The 13,238-nt window shown below is 40.2% G+C and overlaps 1 protein-coding gene across 1 annotated transcript; it reads right to left on the reverse strand.

Moving 5' to 3' along the window:
* Window positions 1-964: 964 nt before the first annotated feature.
* zdhhc7 (zinc finger DHHC-type palmitoyltransferase 7) lies at window positions 965-12,746 on the reverse strand. Its single transcript, XM_053319392.1, has 8 exons — window positions 12,623-12,746; window positions 11,336-11,434; window positions 5,532-5,882; window positions 4,036-4,160; window positions 3,755-3,851; window positions 2,957-3,038; window positions 1,874-2,004; window positions 965-1,589 (listed from the first exon to the last, which is right to left on the reverse strand). The coding sequence occupies exons 3-8, from the start codon at window positions 5,874-5,876 to the stop codon at window positions 1,407-1,409; spliced, it is 963 nt and encodes a 320-aa protein (XP_053175367.1). The 5' UTR covers window positions 5,877-5,882; window positions 11,336-11,434; window positions 12,623-12,746; the 3' UTR covers window positions 965-1,406.
* Window positions 12,747-13,238: the final 492 nt, after the last annotated feature.

The following is a 13,238-nucleotide window of genomic DNA, read 5'->3' on the forward strand; positions in this document are numbered from 1 at the left end:
AGGTTGTGCTAGTGTTTTAAGTTCTCCTTTTCAAAAACATCACACCACACGATGGGCAAAGAGCAGGCAAAGCCACCGTGTCTGAAACGTGGCTCGGTCTCAGGGAGTTTGTAAGGTTTCGCTTTTCAGGTTTAAATGCTATGGAGTCGTATCCAGCTGTATATGCATATGGATTCCAGCTACACACAGACGCAGCCTCCAGTTTTTTTCCACACAAAGAACTGCTGATGTATCAGTGTAGCAATCCAAACTTAATGACATGAAGTCTCGCTCAACCAATCACTTCATTATGGAAACTCAGGGAGGCATATCAGTGGTCTGAGGATCACTGCAGGTTTGTGGAGAATGAGCTGTGGAGCAGCATGTTGGAGTGGTGAAATGGACATTTATGTACCACCAATACAAATATGTTTTTGTCAAAATAAAGATTCATATTAACAGTAGTCATCTCCAGTGAGTCATTATGATAACCTGTTGAGGACTGGTCACTGTGATGAAAGTTAACACACACATTTCAGCAGTTATTTAATAAAAAGGGAAAATGCATTTCTACTGGTCAGAGTAAACAAAAGAAAAAAAGATTTTAGCCCACGGAAGGAAAAACATGACACGAGTTGAAGAGATAGGAGAAGCCAATCAGTCCTGCTGAATAAGCATGAGGCTTGTGTTCACAGTCACCTGTTCGTTCATTTAAAAGATAGTGAAAGCCTCATTTCCTGGCTGAGATACTGACTGATTGGGCTGTTATACATGCAAATCAAGGCAGCACAGATCCATTTCTGATGTCCACTGTGCTTCATATACAGGCTTTCTCGAGTGCCTTATAAGTAGTGCATGTCCTTGACTGTGATTCCCTTGTCTGGATTCAGTGCAACGGTCATTTAGATCCACTTGTCTGGGTCCCGTGGTGATCAAAGATTTGCTGCTGGTCCTTCTCCCAAAAAACCCAAATCAAACACTAAACTTGAATCTCATCTGCACAGCAAAGAAAATAAATTGCTGAAGTTGTGTACTGAAGGTGCATGAGTTGAGTTTGAACAGCACCTTGGACGGCCTCACAAGGAATAAAAGACTCACTTGAGTTACATACTGCATGCGTTACTTAAAAACACACAAACAAATCGGAAAGCTGCTCATGTTTAAACCATATCCCAGCTGTTTACCATACTTGTGCAGACCCGAAGGTGTTGGGTCTACATCAGCATGTGAGAGTGAGAATACAAACTTTCAGTGGTGGTTGCGATGCACTGGAGTCCCACTGGAGCAGCCTGTCTCACTGTCACCCACACGTGAAGGACAACTCCAGGGAGCAGATATCCATCCTGGCCCCGTCCAAGTAGGGCATGTAAGAGATTTTGCTTTAGAGATGACCTAGTGTTGGTGAGCTGCATTAGTCTGCCCTTCTCTCAGACAGAAAACTCAGACCCGCCGCGGCGACTGTGGGTCAACAGCATCAGACGCCGCAGACGCAGGCCTGTGAATGGATTGCACCACAGCAGAGAGGGCGGACCCCCAAACACAGCTTTCATTCCATCCCATCTCATGCGACGCTCCCATGTGGGCTTCTCATTTTTAAGACGTTCAATCTCCTGCAAGACATTCAAACCTGTCCGTTAGTAAAAGTTTCCTTATCAAGTAATCTGATTAATTTGGCTTACTAGCATGCTAAGACACTCAAATATAGTAAGACAGGAAAAAGCATCATCATTTTAACACTTTCTTTCCTCATCCGAGAAAACAAACATTTATCTCGACGTAAGTTTCGTTGTCACCTTTCTCCCTAGACTCACACATCTTACAGTAACCACACACGCACACACGCACAAACACACACGCGCACGCACACACACAGCAAAGTGTAGTGGGTACCAACCGTCTCGTCGTTGCAGATGGAGTGGATTTGCGTACCAAACATTACAGCAGTGAAAGTGAGGAAGAGGATGGCTTCGAGACAGAGGAAGATCAGCATCAGCACAGATACCCCTGGAGAGAATTCACTGCACTCTGGTCGCCAGCAGAGATGAAGAAAGGTTGAGTTTTTATTTTGCATGTAATAAAAGAAATGTTAGATTTCAAAAGCTTATACAGCTTGTTTTAAAGGATTTAAAAGACCAAAATAAAAATTTTAAAAATGGGTAAAGTGCTGCATAATGGGTCTCTCACAGTATAGCTTAGATCAGTGATTCCCAACCTTTTTCTTGAGGGACATTTTTTTTGACACATGTTCATTAATATCTGAGGCTCTAATTTTTCTTTTTGAGATATTCAGCATTCTCGTCTCCCTGACGCTTCGCCATTTTTCCATTAGCTCTCTGTTTCTGTTGCTAGGTTACCTCTGTGTATACTGCAGGAGGGATTTATACACGCCCTTATCCTCGCGATATAGCCTATATTTTTTTAACTTTTCTATAGTGATTTTTTACTTTGAAAAAATGTTTAATGTAGCCCTTAAATTTAGTTGTTTTTCTCACACTAATGAATTAAATGCTGACTCATCTATATTTATTACACCCCTTAAAATCAAGAGGGCTTCGCGACTCCCCGTGGATCTTTGGCGCCCCCCTGGAGGGGTCGGGCCCCCCCAGGTTGGGAATCAGTGGCTTAGATCATAGGAAACAATTTCAAACTATATTCCAGTCGAGGGCAACAGAGGCTAATGGTATAAGAATGAAATATTCATCTTATATCTTTCCTGGTTCAGTACTACAGAGAAACCCACAAGGGAACAGGAAAAAAAATCGATGGCAGCTTCAACGACCTATCCAGAGTAGCTGTTCTTACAACAGAGTAACTATCTCTGTCCTTTTTCCACTCTGTCTCTCTTTATGTCTCTAAGCTGTTTACATCTTAAGTATAAATATCATTGACACATAAAACTTCATCACGTTGACATTCTGTGTTTGACTTTTTGTCTCAAACACATTATAGTCAATCCTATCAGAGAGAGAGGCCTTACCGTTCCACTGGACTTTGATACAGGTAAAGAAGTGCATCCCACTGAGGCCCAGGGCATGAGCAGATATCAAGGATATGTACATCTGTGGAGGGATGAACAAAAACAAGGCAAAGAGATATTGAGAAAAAGTGACAGAGGAAAGGGAAAAAAGAGTCATATCACTCCATGTGTTCATGTAACCTCCTTAATTTTTGCTCCGTTGTCAAACTTTAAAATCTATTATTTTACTACGTCTATGGAGAGCAAACCAAGGGTCTCATCACATAAGTGACCTTGTACTGCTCAGCCAGACATGGCAGTTTTATGTTTCTGTCATCCCACGTTCCTGTCAGCATATGAAGCCATAAAAAAGTGCTGATGCAGTAAAGAGAGTCACAAATGGTTATGAGAGCACATCTCATGTAGGCCTATGTGTGTGATGCTGTGCACAGCATCACTGCTGAGCTGGTTATTTCACCCTGAAATGCAAGTAGGTGGGACAATTTTCTGCAAGGGATTTGACTATTTCTTTAATTAATTGTTCCTTAAATACAACTAAGGATAAAGCCACTTTGAAAAGAGCCATTTGAAAGTCTCTGTAATGATGCACTTGTTCTTGGACATCAGGGTAGAGGATATGTTTTAGCCACTTGGATCTTTATTGTGTGTAATGAAAATATAACATTTATTGATAATATATTTATCATAATTGGCATTAACTTATCAAAGAAACTATGTGTAAAATGTGCATCCCTAAAACACCATTGTTAAATAAAAAAAGCTGACTATAACTATATATGAGTACATCAGTGTACTTACAGTGAAAAGTACAAAGAATCTCTGATTCTTTTCTCCCACGCAGTTATTGACCCAGGGACAGTGATGATCCATCTTCCGGATGCATCTTTTACAAATACTGCAGGCAGCAGAGAGAAAAGATGTTATTGTTGACTCTGTTAATATCATCAACTTTACTGCTGCAAAACAAAATGGGTGTATAAAGTAGTTTTCTAAAACCTATTTTGAACACTATAAGTTGGGGTAAAAGAACATTTGCATAAATTGTTTTGTCTAAACTTGTTTACGACAACTAGACCGACCTGCAGTGGTGAGCCCTTTCAGGCTTGATGCTACAGCACTTTGGGCACTTGTAGATGACCTCTCCTGGCTTCAGCTGCAGGCTCTCCATGTACTCCTTGGTTGCGTTGCCCTTGGGGACTGCGCCCTTAGGAGGGGACAGACAGAAGACAAAACCTTACAGTTACAAAAGGTCCAAATACATGCAATATGCCTCAAGCTTTGAGAAATCAAGTTGTGTGTCTGTGTATGCAGCAATTTAACTGTTCATTTTATATTTCTAGGTTTATGAAAAAGATGTACCTGGATGGATGTTTTATTTTGACTGAATATGCAGGAAACAGTTTATTTTCAACCTGACACAATGCAGGGTATGATACCAACTAGAGGAATCTCTTTGGTCTGAGAAACTACAACAGAGCAATTACCTGTGTGAATCACAACCAGGTGTAACTGCCAGTTAAGGTCAAATGTACAAATAAACCTAAGACTTTTAAAGCTTCAATGAACCCAGAGTTTGAGACACTACTGCACAACCTTTTGTGTAAAGGCTAGGCTGTTGGTCTGGAAAGCACCAGCAGAGCTGTCATCAAACATCTAGCTCCTCTGAGTAAACATGAGTCGACGATGCAGCAGCAGCACCGACAGTATTTGACCCACAAACCCCCCCAAGCACGAATTGGTTGAATTCAACAAGACAAGTCACAATGTATCAAAACAAACTGAAGAATAACACCCTTGGCATCTCCTTTTGCCTGTGCCATCATACACTCTCAGAGGAAAAGGCACTGAATTTATTTACTATTTGTAAATATCACAAGACTTCATGTTATATTATACAGGAGAATTAAAAACAGCTGTTAATGAAGCAATCTGTATCAAAATAATTGGACTTTCTGGGAAAAAAAATATTTATTTTACAGGATTTCAGCTGTTTAATAAGACCTTTAAATCCCTTTTGTTGGGTAACAAAACAGTACATATTGTTTCTTAAAAGCTCTGAGAGAATTCACAGTTTTCAGAGGTTGAAATGAAAACAACAAATCCCAGTGTTTGCTCCTGTGTGGCTTTACTGCTCTTATGTTAGCAAATTACATTGTTGTGTCAGAAGACGTCTACAATTTAATAGGATGTGGTATACTGCTTTACCAACCAGCATCTCCTCACACACTGCCCCTCAGCTCACTGTCCAAGTATCAGTGAGTGACAGCGTCTGGTAGGAGTTTGGCAGCTGTTCTTGATCGAGCAAGTGCTATCAGAATCTCTTGCTACAATTCCTGCACAACCCTGTCCTGATCCTGAGCACTGCTTCGATGAATTTGAAGTCAAAGTCAGACACCTCCTTAAACAAATGTTGTTGTTTTTTAAATGCATCACATTATTGTTATTCTAAACTGTAGCCATGATACTTAATATCTAAACACAAAAACTGTTTTCACACTATCTTCTTCTCTTTTAAACCTTGCTTTCCTCCTCGTAAGCTCTCTCGAAGTTCTCTTTCTCTCCTATACATCCTTACCGGGTCAGTCAACATGGTGCGCAGATGTGAGGCCAATGCAAGCACAGCCAGGGAGTTGAAGGTGGCCCCGTTCAGCAGCGAGTACCAGAAGTTCTTGGCGGGCAGCAGCATGACGAAGTTTACAACGAATTCAGCGTACAGCACCAGAAACCAGGTCATGGTTGCACACACCATACCACAGCTGTCCTGAATGAACCACAGTGTACGGTTTCCCGCTGTGTGGCCCGCGTGGGGACCCCCAACCATCACTCCGGCTGCCAGGCTCCCCGTCTCGACATCTGCACCTGCCGACAGCAGTGGGTGGTGCTGCTCCATGTCTCGCAGTCGGTGGTTTGAAGACTGCATCCTGCCCTGGAGGAGGGGGGTTAAAAGCAACATTAAATGTGTTAATATTATTTCTCTCTTCCCCCAATAAAAAAAGGTTCAAATACAAATCAAGCTACTCTCAACATGACATTAATATATTTAAATGACTAAATAAACTGTTATGAGCTGTGTTTCCATTCACAGAGCATTAAAGTGTTGATCAGGGGAAATTTGGGGGGTTTACAAACTGCTTTTATTATTATCATCACACTTTTTGAAGTTTGCATATTGAAAAGAAAATTGTTGAAATACTTTCAATGTTCAATCACAGCAGTTAGTTTTTTTAATGTATTATTAGTATTTCTCAAGTTTTCTATTTGAATTCAAAATCATTCAGCTCTGCGTGTGTGTGTGTGTGTGTGTGTGTGTGTGTGTGTGTGTGTGTGTGTGTGTGTGTGTGTGTGTGTGTGTGTGTGGATTGGGGTTTGTTCTTCTTCCAGTATCAACAGTTTGATCATAAGACAGCTACGTGCTTTAAAAATGGCATTTAAAAAGCATATGTGTGTGCGGATTATAATGCCTAAACAGATTTGAAGTTCATGAGCTGTACTGATGAATAAGAGAAGTTATCTACACTTGTATCTGACACTTCATGACTCGTGAATGGGATTGGCTGTTCAGGCATCTCGTATCCACCAAAGTGGTGGTCAGATGATCAACGGACCAGCTATCATCATCCTTATAGTTCGCCTGTGAGCGAGTGACTCAACTCAAACTCTTTGAGCTCAGTTGTTGTTACAACACGAGACGTGAGTCACTGAAGGTTTCTTCTTCTTCTAAATTCGTGTCAAGGTCACGAGAGAACATTCAGGACCAACCCGAGAGACTGTGTCGGCAGCTTCAAGATAAATCAATGGCCGTTCTGCTCCCTTTAGAAAACTGATCCTGCAGCTGAGGTAAATGTGCATGAGGAATACAGGCTAATAATAATCTGTAGACCCAGATACATTCAGCTCACAGGATTCACTGCAAAAACACACTTCAGGCTTCTTTGGTGCAAAAAGAAAACTCAGAGAGCAATTAGTGTTAGATTAGAGGAAGTCCAATCTAAAAAAAATCTATATTTATTACATGAACTTATGGACCTAAATATATAACTAAAATGCAAAGTTTTAAATTCTTACACAAAACATTATTCTTCTTTTATTGACCCACTTTAGTCAGGTACCACTTTAATACAATAAATCATGCTTATTCATTAGATAAACCATGGATTTAGTGTGAAATTGTATATTTGCTCTTTAAGCACTTAGAACAGATCCAGATGAATACCGTGTCAGATCAAAATCACTGAGAAAAGAATTCAGATTTGTGTGTTTCAATGAAATGATTTTAACATCTTTTATTAATGACAATAACATTCTGGTGGCTACTGATGATATCAGCATAGTAGGTGTGAATCTATTCAAGATGAAAAAAACACAGCAGAACAATTCCTCTCCCGCTCTCCTGTCATCTTTTGAGAAAAAAAGCCTAGAAGAGCTTGATTTAAACGGACTTACATGCTGCCTGTCTCATTATTTCAAGCTAGCCTGACATTATATGTCTGCAATTCAAGTTTTTCATTATATGCAGCTGTCTTTTATTGATATTATTGAAGTTTAAATGCCCAAAAGTGTGTTCTCATTTGATCGAAATAATCACTGAAATTCATTCAATGTATTTTCTGATAGCCAGATAGCCTATTTGGAAAAAAAAAGGAATGAACAGTCAAATCTTCATATTAAAAACAGCCAAATCCCATTAGACTGACTAAATTCTGAGTCGGGCAAAGCCAGAGAAGAAACATGTTCTCCATTTCTGAAATGAAAGCTTGAGCTAGTGCAGAGAGAACAACCTCTTATTGGAGCATCCTGTTTAACATGTTTTTACAGCTTATCAGCCATATGTAGTTTAATCCTAACTAAACTACTAAGCTAGTAAACTACTAAGTAGTTACGCACTTACTGTATTTGTTGATATGTTGTTTTTCAGTAGAATCAGATGTAATGCTCTGAATCAAATGATTGCTTCCTTTTGCTCTGTGTTTAAATCAAATTAGACATTTCCACTAAGAATAAGATTATTGGTACAACGCAAAGCTGTCAGTCTCTAGCTGACCAGCCAGGCTGCCGCTCAAACGCCACACTGCTGTTTGTTTCTGCTTGCATCCAAAAACTTTGCCTGTCAGTGGGCGTCATTGGAATCGTTTGCAAAACCAGCAGAGATGTCTTCCAGACTGTCAGAAAATAGGCGTAGGACCTGTGCTGTCACAACTGTTATAATACTACACAAAGACAAACAAGCTAATAACAGGCTGGTTTTGCAGTAAGTCTGCGCAAACAGCTTAAGAGCACACTGTGGATCAATCATTACATTACAATATATTAATTTTAGGAATTTTTACTGACATAAAAACAGCTTTTCTGAGGCTATACTGTCTGAGCACTTAGAGGTACAAGGCTTTAAATTCAAATGAGAAATGAGAAAAATCCCTACAATAACACATTGAGTCAGTTTCTATAAGCTAATACAAAACCAAAAAGAAATGCTGAATAATACTGTAGGTTAACATCTCTGCCTAGATGTGAGTCTGTATATCAGTGGTGATCACTCTACAGGTTTTAACATTATTTGTTGGCAGTATTTCACATTCAAGGTCATTGTTCGGTCATTGTTTCAAACTAACTCAGGGCCCTGTCTCAATGTCATGTCAAGTATAATTGTACAGTCAGTTTGACAGAGTGTGCTGACTTTCATCCCCTTCCGGGGCTGATGAGAATTTGTTTGGGTGCAATGAGTATCTCCTAAAGCTTTATTCAGATATGACAGAGCCACTCTCTGGAAAAAAGTGACACCTAATCCTGCAAAAGTATTAACAGTTTATTTTATACTTACATCAGCTTATTGGCATTTTTTGCCTTTATTAGGCAGGTAGTCTAGCAAAAGCAGTTAACATGAGGAGAGAGTTGGGAGGTATGATAACAAAGGTCCCTAGCCAAAATCAAACCGTCTTAATAACAAGACCAACAGGACCTGTCGATATGATCAGTTTTTAAGGGAAAGAGGATCAATGACTTGTGTAAAATGATGCTGTTTCAGAGATAGACTATCTGATATGTTGGGACTGCTGGCTGGTTTATAAAGTTCACATTTTGGAAACCAACCCTGAGTTTCAGTGAGGGCTGAAACAGATTGTCCACCCACACAAGCATTTTCACTTACATAGTCTGATTGAGTGCTTTTCTCAAGACTGTGTGCAAACTACACTTGACTGTTACGACAGGACAGCTTACACTAAACAAAGTGTGGAGCACGCACATCTAAATAACTCTACAAGTGCTGGATCAAATAAGCAGAAATCACAAATCAGACAAAAGATATGCACACTTTACTGACAGGGACCTTCAAATTCTATTTAATTGACAAACATTTGGTGATCTTCGTCAGCCATTGAGGATCACTGTCAAAGATAACTTTTTTACAAAAACATTTTGTCAAGTTGAATTTGCTCCTAGTATATTACATTTGAGCTACCAGGATAACTCACACCACAATCAATCTGACGAGTACATAGACATGACAAGACTTAGTTCATACCATAACTCCACCCAACACCCACTCGAATGGGTATGTAACAGCCTTTAGGCATTGTCCACACTATTACAGGATATCACACACAAACTGCGTTTTAGGTCACTAAAACATATATTTTTAAGACGCTTTTCAAAGTGCTGATGTTGTGTATGTGAACTTGTAAAATAGAGTGTTTGGGAAATAATGACATCATACCTCAACTCATGCATGCCTGTTGTTGCTTTGTGTAATGAGCATGCGTCTAAAACAACAACTACCACCAAAGGAAAATAAACACACTACACACTCTTCTCTGGTATATGACGTACCGTTGATGTAGACTTTCTCACCAAACATAACAACAAACATAAACATAACAGCAGCTGGGTTGATCTTCATTGTGGACACTACAAGAGGACAGATGTCCCAAGCTGATTGGGATCAGGGCTGATCCAGGCATATTTTAATGAGTAGGTGTTGGCTCAATAAAGCCTCATTAACCCCCAATTCTTAGCTTTTTTATTGTACACCAACGCCAAAAATGCAGAAGGTTTGTCAGCAAGTGAACGCTGTGTGAACCATGCAGTGAACAAAATAAACAGGAGCCATAGTTTCAATTAATGATATGACAGCATGGCAGCATGCTGCACTGGATGAAAGGACTGTCTGAGTTGACAGCACGCCAAAAAGACTGAAGCTGTTGTTTAAAGCAGTGAATAAATAGATGAGAAAAGATGAGCTGCATCAGGATTTGAAAAAGTCAGCTCAGAAGATGATGACGAATGATTGATTACTAACAACTGGAAAATATTGGCAACAAGTGGCTGAATCTGTCACAATCAAATAGAGATGTATAGGGAATAAGCCATAGTACATGATGCATGAAGGCTCAGGCAGTGCTACAGGTTATACTGAAGTTGGATTTTCACTAAGCTGATGACACCAAGAGCCAAAGAAACTGAGGAGAAATGCTGGAAAATGCTAGAAACACCAGCATTTCTGGCATTTGGACAACTTCAGTTCCAGTACACAACCTCTGATTATTTCCCGATAATGTCCAGTCAGAAACTGGACAACTAAAAACTAAAATTATAGTAATACAGGTCACACAGGTCTGCAAGTGTGTTCAACAGTTTTGTTTACTTCACTAGCATTGAATACCATGTCATTTTGCTGTTAAACAAAAACTATTAGCATAGTCTTTAAGAGGACAGAAAACACTGCGGGCCAGTTTAGGACATATTGATTTTTCCTGTGGTCAATGAAAAGGAGGTCCATTAAACAACGCCAGCTGCTCATTCAGCTGCCCTTCCCAATTGGAGGACACAAAACAAGATCCACCAATATCTCTCTGTTCCCCTCTGCTTCTCCTCATCTATCTTCTGACATACACAACCAGCCTTCACCCCTGTGTCACCCTGCTCAGATCACTTTGCAGGGTGACTCCATTGCAGAGTCATCGCATACAAAGTCAGAGCAAGGGCTTGCGTATTCTGTCAAAGAAATCTAGATGAAACAATAGCTGAAGCCTAAAATGTGTTTTCGAAAATGGGTTTCGATTTACTAAGTGATTTTACGATTCACTGTCACATTTCCAAATTGCCAAACAGCTCAAAAGCCAACCTAATGTGATTTGTTACGACACATTACGAACCAAAAATAAAATCACACATGGTTGTCTGTTGGAACAACCCCCCAGGAAACCTCCATTATATCAGCGAAAGCCAAACTGAGGAATGCTGCTCTTCAAGTTTTTACACAAGAGTTAAACAGATGATATGAGCTTCGCTGCTTCGGCCTGTTTGCTGATGTAACAAATTTGACTCTAAAAACTCTGTAACACAAAAGACATGCAAGATGAGGAAAAATGTGGGACAACCTACCTAATAAATTCCCTCTTCACAATGACATGCTGTGATGTGAACCTCCTGGACCAGCATTCAGGATGGGATACATATGTAGCATGACATGAAGGCTTACACCTGAAAAAAGACACAAACATGTGTTAAAACTTGACATTAAAACTTCTTATTAACATATAAACTCTTAACTATCAGTTCTGTTCCTTGTTGCTTTTTCGCCTGGTTGAATGAGACTGTGTGGTGTGCAGGATTTTGGTTCCCCTTTCTGTTACTCAAAGGAAACACACCCATCATGATAGCTATTCATAGCAGTGTGGTGACACTGCAAGTATTATTTTGTTAGTACAGATCCAGATTTTCTCCAGTGAATTGACTCTGAGGAGGTAAATCAATCAAGTGTTTGACCACCTAAATGTTTCCAATGTCTCTGTCCAAATCACTAAATTAAAGATGTAATACTTTAATGACATACCACAATCAGTGACATATACTCAGACCTAGACTCTCTTTATTGTCATGCCATCCATATACAAGTATACATTTGTGATGGGTTTCCCAAACCTGAGGACGTATAAACTGAACAATATGCGAACAACACATTTGTGCGAAGACTATAGTGCAAAAGCAATAAAGACCATAGGACAGGACAGCGTAAGACAATAATGTAAAGTATTATTCTTTTAGTAGCAGGTAGTCATTGTAAACAGTTAAATAAAAACAGACAAATACTATCGCCCCCCTCTCTGACGCCTACAAGAGCACGCTTGTGTTTGTTTGTGTTAGATTCAGATGTGAATGTTAGCTGATATTTCATCATTTTCAGTAGTTGGAGGAGACAACTTTGGTTTGCCGGCTGTTCAACCTTGAACCCAGCAAGCTAATACTTTGTTATGGCTAGATAAACCACGAAGTGTAGCATCTCCCACAGATTAGTTGTAGAGGTGTGACTGAGATTACAGCTCCTCTTTACATCGACCAACCTATGAATCACCATCTTCTCATTTATCAGCCTCCATATGTGTATCTCACCATCTAGTAAAGCCTCGCTGAGCACCAGTACAGCTAAAGGTACGAACCTGTGTTTTCCTCCCTGCTAAGATAATAACCAAAAAGGTCGTGACTGAACCCTAACCTAACAACACACACAGACAGCCAGCGTGCTAGCTGGACACCTCTCATGCTACCTACCGGACTGCCTTCGCTTTGCTAACTAGCCAATAGCGGAAGCTAACCGCTACCATGCTAACCCTGTATACGTGTGGTGAACGCAAAAAACAACTCCTCTCGAGTGACAGTTAAATTACAAACCTTAATGCTGCTTATTTCTTATGCTGGGAACTCCTTTTCAATGCCTTTTGATGTTTCATTTAGGCTAAGCTCCAGCTCCACTGGAACACATCGCTTCAACAACGGGCTGACTGACAGCAGCGACCAGTAGCGACAGAGCTTCCGGGCATCGCTTCGGGTTTTTTCGTTTCCGTTCGCGAGTTTTCGGAGAAAGGCACATACAGACCGTCAGAGCAGAGCCGTGTAGTGGTGCTCATCGGCTCTTCTTCTTTTGGTTGTGCGGCGTCATCTGGCGGTCAAATCAGTAACTCACAGTCTGATTTAAGACTATATCTAAAACAAAAGGGTGTGTCTACAGAAATACATCAATGACAGGACCATCGGTGTGCGAAAGATAAATGCAGAGATGTGTATGCCTGTGACAGACCTGACATAAAAGCAAAAGATACACACTCAAGTAGTAGCCTATTTATACAAAAACAAAAGAGAAGATAAATGCAACCAGGCTAAATCAGTGATATATAGGTTAGAAGTTAAGACAATTATTTTTGAGCAAGTATTCGTTCATTCTGCAGTTTAGAGGCCCGGCAACCCTGACCCCTCAACATAGCCTACAAAATGACAGGTGTCATCACTC

The sequence above is a fragment of the Scomber japonicus genome, chromosome 1, assembly GCF_027409825.1.
Source record: "Scomber japonicus isolate fScoJap1 chromosome 1, fScoJap1.pri, whole genome shotgun sequence".
Taxonomy (NCBI): domain Eukaryota; kingdom Metazoa; phylum Chordata; class Actinopteri; order Scombriformes; family Scombridae; genus Scomber; species Scomber japonicus.